Below are 14,884 nucleotides of genomic sequence, written 5' to 3' on the forward strand. Positions count from 1 at the left end.
TCAAATTAATTTGTTATTGTATTTATTTTTAAGCTACATAATTGGGACTTTTATTTTTAAGGCAAACCGCAAATTCCACTATTGTGGCTAGCTTCACACAGGTGGTTCAAATACCTTACGACCAATCGTCGAAAATAAACAGAAGCAAGGAAGGAACGGGGATAAGGTTTTTCGATCAAGATATCACGGCACATTTTTGCTTCAAACACAGCTTAGCATAACCGGTGGACAAGTATTTATTGTATAGCTTTGCTTGGAGTTTTCATGGCCATGAACGACGCATTAATTTTCCGAGTTAGTGCATTCTCCGAGCAAGGAGGAAGGAGATACATGGAGGATGTTATTGAGTTTAAAGTGGAGTACGAACCGCCTGAACCAGAGCCAGCAGAGGGTGGTCTGAATTCGGTAGAACAACAAGGGGAGTCAAAAGTAGAGAAACAGGAGAATGGGCATACTGAGCAGACCATAATAAGCAATTCCCCCGACAACGTTCAAGAATCGGTGCCTGTTCGTGCAATGTGGACAGAAAACATAACAAGTGAGAAGCATGAGGACATTTCCCAGGCAGAAGTTCCAGCAGTGCACACGGTCGTTCGGAAGTCTGTGGCGTTTTTTGGTGTCTTTGACGGTCACGGAGGGCGAGAAGCTGCTCATTTTGCTCGAGACAATCTGTGGGGTATTCTGAAAAAGCAAAGGGGGTTTTGGTCAGAAGATCAAGGAGAAGTCTGTGAAGCAATTCGGAAGGGGTTCATTGCCTGCCACCATGATATGTGGAAAGAGCTACGTAAGGGAACTAGTTAGCTCGCCTAGTTTGTGTTTTGTAGCTTATTCGCTGACTGACGCTATCTACCTGCTAGCTAGCCAACATCGCTCAAGTTAGTGTTGCGAAATTATGGCGCCACAATAACTGTGGTTTAGCTAGCTACTGTACAGTCTGTAGCTAGCTAATGTCTTTTTGCTGCTGCTACTACCAAATATGATCGCCTCGTCCTCCTTCCTACAGTTCTGATATCCATCCCTTTTAATATTAGCTATTAACTGGCAATTTTATGAGCATGTCTTTTCTATGTAACGTTATTGCTCGGAGGTTTGGGAAGACAAAACCATTTTGGGGGTTTGTGAATACCTAGCTCTGCAAGTAGAGCATAAAAGGTCGGCATGTCAACCTTATGTTCCAAAAGCAATGATGAGTTTATCTCATGACAATTGTGCAATTGTCTCAACCTCTGACATGTCATCCAAAGCTCTCCCGATTTCCTCTAATCTGAATACACTTCTTTCATATGATGGCCTAATGCCAATTGTCACATCCACTCATCTGTGTTGCTGCATGATGTTTGTTAATAATAATGTTCTCCAATGCTTTCCCCATCTTAATCCTACAGCTGAGTGGCCCAAGACTCTGACCGGCCAGCCCAGTACTGCAGGAACAACGGCCAGCATAGTGCTGATCCGGGGGAATCTGATGTACGTAGCCCATGTAGGGGACTCGGCAGTGGTTGTTGGGGTGAAAGAGCCCGGTGAAAAGAACATCAGGGCCTTGGAAGTCACACAGGACCACAAACCTGAACTTCTCAAAGAGAAGGAACGCATTGAGAGACTTGGGGGCAGGTGAGTTGGAGGGGACACTACAGTCATAGTTTGTGTCAGTGTCCAGTGTGTTCCGTAAGTACATGGCGTAGCCAGCCAAATTGTTCTTCAAATTATATATTTTATTGGTTTCCTTACAGCCACAGAGCCAATGTGTTATTTGGGTTAACTATCCCTTTAGCGGTTTGGCCTGTCAATTAATCACTGTGGGAGGGGGCAGGATGTTTGTCAGAGTTGGTAGGGTTTTGGATTTGTCAATCACTGTATGTGGGACTTTGAGGGGAGGCGGTAGATTAATAATCTCGTCAGAAAAGATAATCTAGTCTACTCTTTTATTGTCATTTATTTTGGCAATAACTAAATATAGTGTACTCTTTCAATTTCGTTTATTGTGGAAAAAACATAAGAACAAATGTGGTGTTCTGTCAAGTAAACACAGATTCCCTGTTGAGTAACAATATAAATCGTCAAATTTCTGCCCTCCTAGAGCTGTAAGTATTGTTATTGTGAAGTGGAAATGTCTAGGAGCGATAACGGCTCAGCAGCGAAGTGGTAGGCCACAAAAGCTCACAAAACGGGACCACCGAGTGCTGAAGTGTGTAAAAATCATCTGTCCTCGGTTGCAACACTCACCACCAGCCTCTGGACTGGCGCTGTGGTCTAAGGCACTGCATCCGCAGTGCTAAGAGTGCCACTAGAGGTCCTGCTTAGAGTCCAGAGTCTGTCGCAGCCGTCCGCGACCGGGAGACCCATGGGGCGGCGCACAATTGGGTTAGGGGAGGGTTTGGCCGGCAGGGATGTTCTTGTCCCATCTAGCGACTCCTGTGGCGGGTCGGGCGCAATGCATACTGACACGGTTGGCAGGTGTACAGTGTTTCCTCCTTCCGGGTTAAGCGGGCATTATGTCAAGAAGCAGTGCTGCTTGGCTGGGTTGTGTTTCGGAGGACGCACAGCTCTCGACCTTTGCCTCTCCCGAGTCTGTACAGGAGTTGCAGAGACAAGACTGTAACTACCAATTGGATACCACGAAATTGGGGAGAAAAATAGGTAAAAATTCAAATTAACACTGACTAATTGAGTTCCAACCTGCCTCTGGAAGCAACGTCAGCACAAGAACTGTTCGTCAAGGGGCTTCATGAAATGGGTTTCCATGACCGAGCAGTCGCACACAAGCCTAAGATCACCATGCGCAATACCAAGCGTTGGCTGGAGCGGTGTAAAGCTTGCCGCCATTACTCTGGAGTAGTGGAAACACATTCTCTGGAGTGATGAATCACGCTTCACCATCTGACAGTCCGACAGACGAATCTGAGTTTGGCGGATGCCAGGAGAACACTACCTGCCCCAGTGCATAGTGCCAACTGTAAAGTTTGGTGGAGGAGGAATAATGGTCAAGGGCTGTTTTCATGGTTTGGGTTAGGCCCTCAACGCTACAGCATACAATGACATTCTAGACGATTATGTGCTTCCAATTTTGTGGCAAACGTTTGGGGAAGGCCCTTTCCTGTTTCAACATGACATTGCCCCTGTGCACAAAGCGAGGTCTATACAGAGATGGTTTTTTGAGATCGGTGTGGAAGAACTTGACTGGCCTGCACAGAACCCTGACCTCAACCCCATTTGAACACCTTTGGGATGAATCGGAACGCTGACTGCGAGCAATGCCTTATCGCCCAACATCATAAGTGCCCGACCTCACTAATGCTCTTGTGGCTGAATGGAAGCAATCCCCAATATCTAGTGGAAAGCCTTCCCAGAAGGGTGGAGGCTGTTATAGCAGAAAAGGGGGGACCAACTCCATATTAATGCCCATGATTTTGAATGAGATGTTCGACGAGCAGGTGTCCACATACTTTTGGTCATGCAGTGTAAGTATGATTAGCTTTTATAACCTTCAATCTGTTTTCTTTTGTCATGTTTTGAACCAGAATGAGACTCTAGCCACTACCTATTGTTCCTGCAGTGAGGAGTCACCATCTTCATTGAATATTTTCATAATTTAGCTGCAGATAATCGCCAAAAAGCAGTAGAAACCTTCCAGTATGCAAATTAGAGGGCCAAATGAAGGTCTCTATCACGATTCGGTTCCTGTTCACCTAAAAGAGCCATTAGTTCATCACCATCACCGTCAGGCTACGCTGACAAGTCATTTTCCCTGGCAAGTCTCAACATTGGCTTTGAATCCTAGGAAAATACAAGCGAGATCTTTGGTTTACTGGTTGCGATACGATGCACATAACTACGTTGTATGATCTATAAATAGCAAAGGGAGATAGAAGATCGACTTGATTCAGTCAGTTCAACGCCTTTAAAAAAAAAAAAAAAAACGTCCAGTGTTTCCCAACTCCAGTAGTACAATACCCCCAACAGCACACTTTTTTTGTTGTAGCCCTGGATTCAACTTGTCAACTAATCATCAATGAGTTGAATCAGGTGACTTTGTCCAGGGCTACAACAAAAATGTGTGCTTTTGGGAGTACTGGAGTTGAGAAACACTGAACTCGTTAACTCTTACTGTTCGGTCGTCAATCAAAGCACACTGTAAATCGCCTATATATGAAACAATTCATGCGCCACACAACAATAGTGTTTCAACTCATCCACTTGCATTACGTGTAAATTAACAAACATGGAAATAAGTTTGACTGCAGCCAACCACAGCACGCATAAATAACACGGCTACTGAGAGGCAGGACAGACAGCAGACTGACAAACCAGCAGTTTCCCTGTCAGCGCTCACTTTGTGACTGACAGGCGCCTATTCTATCAATAGATTACTAGAAGATGTACTGTATATCGTTCATTCTAGCGGGAGAAGGCTATACAGACTTCTCTGACGAGGGAATTGAAACTTAAATGAAAAGAAGCCAAGTTTAATTTATGAAGTAGAAAAAGTAGCCGGCCGACCAATGAGTCTGTTACCAGCAGTTTTTTTGGGGGGGATGGGTTGGTTGGAGGTGCAGTATGTAACTATTTGGCCTGCAGAGCAACAGGGATTTGATATTTCTCTCATGTTGTGCACAAATGTGTTTACATCCCTGTTAGTGAGCATTTCTCCTTTGCCAAGATAATCCATCCACCTGACAGGTGTGGCATATCAAGAAGATGATTAAACAGCATGATCATTACACAGGTGCATCTTGTGCTGGGGACAATAAAAGGCCACTCTAAAAGGTGCAGTTTTGCCACAGATGTCTCAAGTTTTGAGGGAGTGTGCAATTGGCATGCTGACAGCAGGAATAATTTGGCTGAACGTCCAACCCGCCTCACAACCGCAGACCAAGTGTAACTACGCCAGCCCAGGACCTCCACATCCGGCTTCTTCACCTGAGGGATCGTCTGAGTGGGGGATGCTGAGGAGTATTTCTGTCTGTAATAAAGCCATTTTTTAGGGAAAAACTAATTCTGTGGGTGGGCCTGGCTGCCAAGTGGGTGGGCCTATGCGCTCCAAGGCCCACCCATGGCTGCACCCCTGACCAATAATGTGAAATCCATAGATTATGGCCTAATTAATTAATTTCAATTGACTGATTTCCTTGTATGAACTGTAATTATGGCGTTTTTATATTTTTGTTCAGGATATGATCACATAATAAATCCTCCGTGCCTGTTGTGCTTGTCCTTTTTCAGTGTAGTGAAGAAGTCCGGGGTGAACCGTGTGGTGTGGAAGAGGCCCAGACTGACCCACAATGGCCCTGTCAGGAGGAGCACTGTCATAGACCAGATTCCCTTTCTCGCTGTGGCCAGAGCGTTGGGTAAGCACTACACTGTTGGCCCTCCACTAGATACCTTACTGCTCCATAGCTGCTGCGTTTATGCAAACAGTATGATTTCCAGTAAGGTTGTCATCCAATCATTTCATTTAATATTTGCCCAGTGATGAAGCATATGAATGATGTATGTGCGGTTTGTTGTTGACAGGGGACCTGTGGAGCTATGACTTCTACAGTGGGGAGTTTGTGGTCTCTCCAGAGCCTGATGTCACTGTAATGACCATTGACCCTAAGAAGCACCGCTACATCATCCTGGGTAGTGATGGCTTGTGGAACATGATGCCAGCTAAGGATGCTGTCGCTATGTGTGAGTGCCATGACCAGATGGTGGTAAGCCAGAGCTTCTTGTTTCCCATTCAGACCAAAATGTCTTGGATGTCTGCCGATGCCCTTCTAACAGGTTGATGGTGTCACTATGTCTGCTCGTAGGGCCCTAAGGGATGGTCCTGTGCCAAACGGTTAGGATGCACGGCCTTGCTGTTCTGGCGCCAGCGCATGCTCCGTGCAGACAACACAACGGTCATAGTGATAACCGTGCAGCACCCTGATGAGCCACCTATGACCATGCACCTACAGGAGCTCTATGTCAATATGGCAGAGGGCCTTGATAAGATCCCCCCCGTTACAACCGCTAACTCTCCCCGCCATTACGACTGCCCCATTATGGTACGTACCATCACATTTTAATACTTCATCAGGCTTAACTGTAACCAGTGTTTGTTTTATTTGCATTTCATTGAACATTGTATTTGAAGCCTTGATAAAATGCCGAATTGGTGCGACCTGGAACCCCAGTGTCAGTGGGTCTTTCCAGTCGTTTACGGCTGCGTCGTAGAATCTGACCGCTCCTTCACCAAGATTACTTTTTGTTTTTTGGGGCAGACAGAGGAGGAGGATGGGGAGGTCTGTTTTGATGAAGAACATGGGCATTGGCGACACCTAGAATGGGAGTGAGGTGACTGTCCGCTCAGTGAATTGTAAATGAAAGTGTACAAGCGTGTGATTGATAATTGTTCAAATGAAGGCCACTTCATTGACATTTTGTCATAAACATTTTTAAGATTTGAAGGTGTCACATTTCAGATATATACAGATGTAGGGAACTAAAAATAATCAAACATTTAGGAGTGTCACTACCCTCAATTGTTAAATGTTCTGTCTTGCTTGTGTTTTATATGCTGCCTAGATAGCTTCATGTAAGTCCTCACTTCAGTTTTGCATTGGGGCTAAACCAAGCAGTTGGAGTGTAGCTACCCTCATGAATGCTGTTTTTGCACAGGGAAACAAAGCTGCTGACGATGAGTGGGCCCCGATTTTCTGTATTCACAAATTTTAGAGGGACTCTGACTTTAACAGACCTGTGCATCTAGTTTGTGTACTGTTGGCCCATCCAAAGAAGCAGCCGTCTAGTGTTTTGGTAAGAGAGGAAAACTAGAGAGCAGGCAGACATTTTCTGTAAACAGAGTGGCTGCGGTTCTGGATTTTCTTGAACCCGGTTTGCTGCGGATAAGGATACAGATATTTCTGCGCATGTGCATTTAATTTAAAACAATTTCCACTTGCAGCTGCACACTCCCATACCGCTTTCCTGTCCTTCCAGATTTTATTTACGTAGCTGAGCTCACTCCACTGCCTGCTCCGAGCTCCGCTGCCTCTTGCCCCTCCTAAATCGGCGATGAACACCTTTGTCTGGTGTCACCTTCGAACTTCATGTTGTACACAAAAGACATGGTCGACATATTCAAACTATTGCGAAAGATTAGGCTATTAACCTCTGGGGTATATGGGACGCTACCGGTGAAATAGCAGGGCGGCAAATTCAAAACAACAAAAATCTCATCATTCAAATTTCTCAAACATACAACTATTATATCCTATTTTAAAGATGCACTTCTCGTTAATCCAACCACATTGTCCAATTTCAAAAAGGCTTTACGGCGAAGCATAACATTCGATTATGTTAGGACAGCGCAGAGACAAGAAAAACCACACAGCCATTTTCCAAGCAAGGAGAGGCGTCACAAAAACCAGAAATACAGCTAAAATGAATCACTAACCTTTGATGATCTTCATCAGATGGCACTCATAGGACTTCATGTTACACAATACATGTATGTTTTGCTCGATAAAGTTCATATTTATATCCAAAAACCCAATTTTTACATTGGCGTGTAATGTTCAGAAATTGTTTTTTTTGCCTCCCAAAACTTCCGGTGAATGAGCACATCAATTTACAGAAATACTCATCATAAACGTTGATAAAATATTCAACAGTTATTCAAAGAATTATAGATACACTTCTTCTTAATGCAACCGCTGTGTCAGACTTCAAAAAAGCTTTACGGCGAAAGCAAATTTTGCAATAATCTGAGTACAGCGCTCAGATACCCGCCATTTTGGAGTCAACAGAAATGACAATTACATTATAAATATTCACTTACCTTTGGTGATCTTCATCGGAATGCACTCCCAGGAATCCCAGTTCCAAAATAAATGTTTTTGTTTCGATAAAGTTAATCTTTATGTCCAAATACCTCCATTTTGTTCGCGCGTTAGGTTCACTATTCCAAATGTAAGGCACACGCTTATTAAGTCCAGACGAAAAGTCAAAAAAGTTATACTACAGTTTGTAGAAACATGTCAAACGATGTATAGAATCAATCTTTAGGATGTTTTTATCATAAATCTTCCATAATATTCCAACCGGACGATTCCTTTGTCTTCAAAAAAGAAAAGGAACACAGCTAACTCTCATGTGAGCGTGCGCCACTGAGCTCATGTCATTTTCTCACTCATCTACTTCCAGGAGCTCTTATTCTCTCCCTATTCATAGTAGAAGCATGAAACAATGTTCTAAAGACTGTTGACATCTAGTGGAAGCCTTAGGAAGTGCAAAATGAACCCTAAGTCACTGTATAGGCTTGAAAAATCACTTGAAAAACTACAAACCTCAGATTTCCACACTTCCTGGTTGGATTTTTCGCAGGTTTTTGCCTGCTATATTAGTTCTGTTATACTCAGACATCATTCAAACAGTTTTAGAAACTTCAGTGTTTTCTATCCAAATCTACTAATAATATGCATATCCTACCTTCTGAGCCTGAGAAGCAGGCAGTTTACTACGGGCACGCCTTTTATCCGGACATCAAAATACTGCCCCCTACCCTAGAGAAGTTTAAGCATGATCACGATGTGTTCTTTTTTTCGGAGGGGGCGTGAAGACCACATACAGAACTATTTACATGTTGGTGCACCGGTCGACGCAAAACGAACTCGCCCCTTGTCAGACTCTAGTTACCGGCTTGACTGCCTAGAACGTTCGGCTGCCCAGAGATGGAACAGCTAGGTAGCCTACTCGTACAGTTCTTGCAGGATCATTGAGAAGGAAGCGAAAAACTCAATGTGTTTAGCCCCAATGCAAAACTGAAGTGAGGACTTACATGAAACTATCTAGGCAGCATATAAAACACAAGCAAGACACCGACACGTACTGTTAGTCTAATTAGGGATCGAATGTTTTTCATCGTTGCAAACATTGACTAAGCAGAAGGCAGAGAGTTATTCTATGTAGAAGTGTTGTTTTTCCTCCAGGAACTGTGTCTACGTTATGGCAGCAACTATAGCCTACATCACACACACAACAGATTATTGTAGGGACTGTGTCCTGCTTGTGCAACTGCAATATCCGTTACAACAGACAGGGAAGGTTGTAGCCTTCATAATAGGCTATATCTCTTTTGGAATGTTCGTTCAAATCGCTGCAGAGTTTTTATTTTTATTTCAGCTGTTCAGAAATGAGGCAGAGACTGGCTAGAACATGGTTCAAAAGAGGGTGAGTAAAGAGAGAAACTGAAGGAATGGGAGTGTGAGCAGCAGCTACATTGGATTTTTTTGTTGTTGTCAAATAACACATGCGCAGAATGTGATCTGGATCCTTAGCTTTGAGAAAGAAGTTTCTGCTGCCACAGCCTTTTCACAGCCCTCTTAAGTGGAGCGTGGGCTTATTCAGAGTGAGAGTGGTGGGACTCTTTGATCTTCTCCTGTTTTCCCTGCAGTGCACTTGTGATGCTGATAATGCAGAATTGAACAAAAACAACGATTAGACATAGAGCCGCTAAAAAGGTAGCTTGTGGTCTGGCTATGGTTTTTCATCTTGATCCAGTCCAGACCTCTGACTCAGGGTTAGGTGATGGATCTTGGTTAGTTGCATATCTGCATTCTCTTATCGTTCTGATTTAAACTAACGAAATGATGTTGACCAGAACTCCGGGAGAGCTGGAGGATGTCTGTCGTTGGCAGTTACGCTCCACATGGAGGCAGCCACCTTCTTTTCTCATTTATGTAGTGCTGAGAGATTAGTCGTTTCGGGTTGGTTTTCAGTCAAGATCATTTTTAAAAAAACATTAAATGCACTATGCATTATATGGGTTGAATGCTATAACAATAAACCCTTTAATAAAAATCCCATGATGGTAGTGACTGCCCATTACTGAGTATCACTTATTAACCATTTATTCACTTTACTTTACTAAAATATTTCAGTTGTGTATATTACATTTGTTGACTTTATTTCGTTCCATGTCATCTCTATATAGATGCTGTCTGACAAAATCACTATTTTTGTAGTTCTTCAAAATAAATAAGACCTACTTTTATGACTGCTGAATACCGACTATCAATTTCGGTCATATCAGGTTAGAGATGCCTCACGAAGCAACTGCACTCAATCCCTCTCGATCGCACATTATTCTGTCTCTTCTCTCGCTCTCTGTGTCTGCCCCACACTAACCTAACAGGCATATAATAAACACACCCGACAAGTAAGTGTGCAATGAATTATGGTCATATGTAGAAAATTGTCTTCTACAATGCCCTACTACATCGCCCTGTTCGGCTTGATCTGATTTATCTGTAGAGGTTACCGCACAATGTGCGCATTTAAGCTCACAGAAAAAAACTGAGCGAAATTGAATTAAAATAATTGAACCAATGTCAGTCAATTAGTTGTTTTAAAAAACAGAAAGTAACCAACATTTTGTTTAATTGCTCAGCACTACATTAGTGTTGCGATAATCCTTCTTTTCTGGAATCTACTCAGGTGTGCTTTGTTTGCTTCAAATCATGACTAATGGAATATAGAATGTTAACCTTTGTTTGTTTATCTGCCCTGTTCCAGCAGAACCCAGAGGTAAACACTGTGTCCTCTGTGGGTGAGCCTCTCCCCCTCCCAGCTCTGGAGTGGAGGAACAGCCTGTGTGAGGCTGGTCTCTGTCCCTCTTCAGAGCCCCTGGCAGAGGTGGACTCTCAGAGAGTGACTCCAACAGACAGAACCTTGAACGTTTGTGCAATTGAAGGCACAGGGACTCCAGGGTTCTCGGCATCATCCACCCCTCTGGTGAGGAGGCTTCGTAGGCCCCCACACACTCCCCTCTCCCCCAGCATAGCACACCACAGCCTTGGTCGGTCCCCTCACAGTCCCTTGTCTCCCAGGATGCCTCGCCGCAGCCTGGCCCGTTCTCCACGCAGTCCCTTGTCCCCTAGAACGTCTCGCCGCAGACTCAGTGACCGAACCCCTCTGAGGCGAGGTGGAAAGGGACAGAGACGCTCCCCCAATGTTCCCGTCATCCTACCACAGAAACGCAAAGCTGCCTTGTGTGTGTGCTGAACCTCATCTTACCACGGACGACAGACAGGCAGGCAGACAGACAGATTGACTAGGATGATGACCTTTATCATTCTGCAAAGAGATGCATAAGGGCATCTGAACATTGTGTGCTCATGTATCAACAGTATGCCACTGTTCCGTTCATAGATTAAGTATACTTTTATAGTGGAGTCTGGTACCATCTAAACATTTTTGGTAAAATGTGATGTTTGTGTATATGCTTACTTTACATCTTAAATGTTTTTATGATCTTTTGTTTATTAACTGTTTTAATGGAAAAAATATTTTATCTAGTGTATATTGTTGGTCATATTTCCACCCCCTTTTATGTTTAAAATAATAATAAATAAATAAAAATCCCATATTCTGTACCAATAGAGAAATATTATACTAAATACTTTCCAAACTGTACATTCATTTTTTATACTTAGCAATATGTGTATTTTTGAAAATGGTAATGAATTGACTATCCTGAACTAAACCACAGAGCTAGAATGAATTTGGTGATAAACGCCACACCTTGTTTTAACTTACATGCGGAGATCGAGGTGCCTAGTTTCTATCACTGGACAGGTGAAGAGCAGTCAGGAATGCCAAATAAGTGTTTTGAATCGGGAGAGGGGCGATCCATGGTGTTTTGAATCGGGAGAGGGGCGATCCATGGTGTTTTGAATCGGGAGAGGGGCGATCCATGGTGTTTTGAATCGGGAGAGGGGCGATCCATGGTGTTTTGAATCGGGAGAGGGGCGATCCATGGTGTTTTGAATCGGGAGAGGGGCGATCCATGGTGTTTTGAATCGGGAGAGGGGCGATCCATGGTGTTTTGAATCGGGAGAGGGGCGATCCATGGTGTTTTGAATCGGGAGAGGGGGATCCATGGTGTTTTGAATCGGGAGAGGGGATCCATGGTGTTTTCGCAACTACATGTGTTAATTGTAGAATTTGCTACCTGCTATGAATACTTCATATAACCCCATAGTTGATTTGTTATTTCAAATAGCTTAATCTTTCCCTGGTTCTCCATGAATAGTTGGCCTTGCATCATTGTTCTCATGTATTGTTTCCAGCTATCCACTGGAGGGCACCCACTGCAAGTGTAAACGTGGTGTCAAGTAGTTTCAGTGTTGTGTGATTTACTTTGCAACTGTTCAAATACTCCATATACAAAAAGTATAGTGGATTTGATCTCGTGAAAGTTATGATTGTTGTGTCAGTTTAATGCCCTCTTGGATTTCTGAATCTATAAAAGTGTGAATTACATCTTAAAACAATCAACAAATGACAGCTCATTATGTCAACCTGTCGGGAAGTTGGCCTTGCTTGTATGATGAGATATTTGGAGTTAAAATATTTGACTCAGCTAAAATGTGTTTGTTGACAATTACCTTAAACTTCAATCAGTCAAAGAGTGCTATGTTTACAAAGCTGAGTTCTCATAACTACATGGCCAAAAGTATGTGGACACCTGCTTGTCAAACATCTCATTCCAAAATCATGGGCATTAATATGGAGTTGGTCCCCCCTTTGCTGCTATAACAGCCTCCACTTTTCTGGGAAGGCTTTCTACTAGATGTTGGAACATTGGTGCAGGGACTTGCTTCCATTCAGCCACAAGCATTAGTGAGGTCCGGCACTGATGTTGGGCGATTAGGCCTGGCTTGCAGTTGGCTTTCCATTTCATCCCAAAGGTGTGCAGTTGAGGTCAGGGCTCTGTGCAGGCCAGTCAAGTTCTTCCACACCGATCTCGACAAACCATTTATGTATGGACCTCGCTTTGTGCACGGGGACATTGTCATGCTGAAACAGGAAAGGGCCTTCCCCAAACTATTGCAACAAAGTTGGAAGCACAGAATACTCTAGAATGTCATTGTATGCTGTAGCGATAAGATTTCCCTTCACTGGAACTAAGTGGCCTAGCCTGAACCATGAGAAACAGCCCCAGACCATTATTCCTCCTCCACCAAATTTGACAGTTGGCACTATGCATTGGAACAGGTAGCGTTCTCCTGGCATCCGCAAACCTAGATTAATCTGTCAGACTGCCAGATGGTGAAGCGTGATTCATCACTCCAGAGAACGCGTTTCCACTGCTCTAGAGTCCAACGGCGGCAAGCTTTACACCACTCCAGCCGACACTTGGCATTGTGCATGGTGATCTTAGCCTTGTGTGCGGCTGCTCGGCCATGGAAACCCATTTCATGAAGCACCCGACGATCAGTTCTTTTGCTGACGTTGCTTCCAGATGAAGTTTGGAACTCGGACAGATGATTTTTACACGCTTCAGTACTCGGGGGGGGGGGGGGGGGGGGTCTCGTTCTGTGAGCTTGTGTGGCCATCACTTCATGGCTGAGCCATTGTTGTCCTCGATGTTTCCACTTCAGTTGACCGGGGCAGCTCTAGCAGGGCAGAAATGTGACGAACTGACTTGTTGGAAAGGTGGCATCCTATGACAGTGCCATGTTGCAAGTTTGTCAGTAAGGCTATTCTACTGCCAATGTTTGTCTATAGAGATTGCAAGGCTGTGTGCTCGATTCTATACACATGTCTGCAACGGGTATGGCTGAAATAGCAGAATCCACTAATATGAAGGGCTGTCCACATACTTTTGTGTATATAGTGTATGATGCCATATGTAGTGCACCCATGGCTCACTGGATTTACAAATCGGATAATTGCACATTTGTAGCACAGATAATTGTTCTTACACCAACCATTGTGGTACCATTGACACTCTGCAGAATAATGTTGATCTTGTACAGGCATAGATTAATAAAATTGTGTGTTATTTTGAAAACAGAAAAATATCTTCCATTGCATTGAAGTGCTTTTGTAAATATGATTTTATTTATACAGTATATTATGCAAAACCAGGCATTGGGTTTTACATGAATGTGGCATGATCAGCTCTGTTTGTGGTGAAGTGTATAAAGGGATGGCTTTATTAATACAAAATATTATTTGCTATTACATAGAAATGTCCATTTTACATCCATTACAGTGATAATCAATGTATGTCTTGATGTCAAACTGCAATACCTGCCTTGAATGTGACTAAATAAGTGTGTTGAATAAATACGTGTCATTTCAAATTAATTTATGTATTTCTTATTGCTAAAAGAAAGAGCAGTCAGAGATGACAGACAGTCCCTCAACTGGTGTAACCTGGAAAAACCAAAATGAGTGAGATTAAGTATATTCGTCAAGTCAGTCATTAGAATGACTACATGTTACTAATGCACAACCATCAACATCGTATAAAACAATCAAACACATACAGATATCCATGAAGAGTGCCAGGGCCCTCAAAATAGCCATCGCTACCACCATGTTGATAAGTGGATTTGCTCTTGGGTGTTGCACAGTCATAATCTCTCCACTAGATGCCAACAAAGACTGAATTTGCTTCATTAGCTGGTTAGGAGAGGGATGGCTGCAGTTCAAAGGGAGGTGCACAGCACACTAGTGTCACATCCACATGTATTGATCACATTTTTACAAATGCTGTAGAACTTTGTTCAAAGCTATATCTGTACCCATTGGATGCAGTGATCACAATATACTGGCTATATCCAGGAACGCCAAAGTTCCAACAGCTGGGCCTAAAATAGTGTATAAGACATCATACAAACGATGTTGCTGTGACTCTTTCTGGGTGATGTTAAAAATATTTGTTGGTCTGATGTGATTAATGAGGAGCATTCAGATGCTGCACTTGATGAATTTATGAAATTGCTTCTTCCAGTTATTGATAAACATGCACCTGTTAAGAAACTGACTGTTAGAACTGTTTAGGCTCCATGGATTGATGAGGAATTGAAAAACTGTATGGTTGAAAAAGATGGGGCAAAAGGACTGG

General features: G+C 43.3%; 1 protein-coding gene across 5 annotated transcripts; it reads left to right on the forward strand.

Annotated features, from left to right (window-relative positions):
- Window positions 1-95: 95 nt before the first annotated feature.
- LOC106603268 (protein phosphatase 1D) lies at window positions 96-14,121 on the forward strand. 5 transcript variants are annotated; one of them, XM_014196690.3, is made up of 7 exons: window positions 98-784; window positions 1,386-1,611; window positions 5,221-5,345; window positions 5,512-5,693; window positions 5,793-6,029; window positions 9,148-9,195; window positions 10,543-10,679. In XM_014196690.3, exons 1-6 carry the CDS (start codon window positions 265-267, stop codon window positions 9,175-9,177), a joined length of 1,320 nt encoding a protein of 439 aa, XP_014052165.3. In that variant the 5' UTR covers window positions 98-264; the 3' UTR covers window positions 9,178-9,195; window positions 10,543-10,679. The 5 variants fall into 5 exon arrangements, with proteins under 5 accessions (XP_014052163.3, XP_014052161.3, XP_014052165.3 ...); XM_014196689.3 differs by having other exon boundaries at window positions 10,540-10,677; XM_014196688.3 differs by lacking the exon at window positions 9,148-9,195 and having other exon boundaries at window positions 96-784; window positions 1,386-1,467; window positions 10,540-14,121.
- The last annotated feature ends 763 nt before the right edge of the window (window positions 14,122-14,884 follow it).

This window comes from Salmo salar, chromosome 04 (assembly GCF_965601325.2).
Source record: "Salmo salar chromosome 04, fSalSal1, whole genome shotgun sequence".
In the NCBI taxonomy this organism is placed as follows: domain Eukaryota; kingdom Metazoa; phylum Chordata; class Actinopteri; order Salmoniformes; family Salmonidae; genus Salmo; species Salmo salar.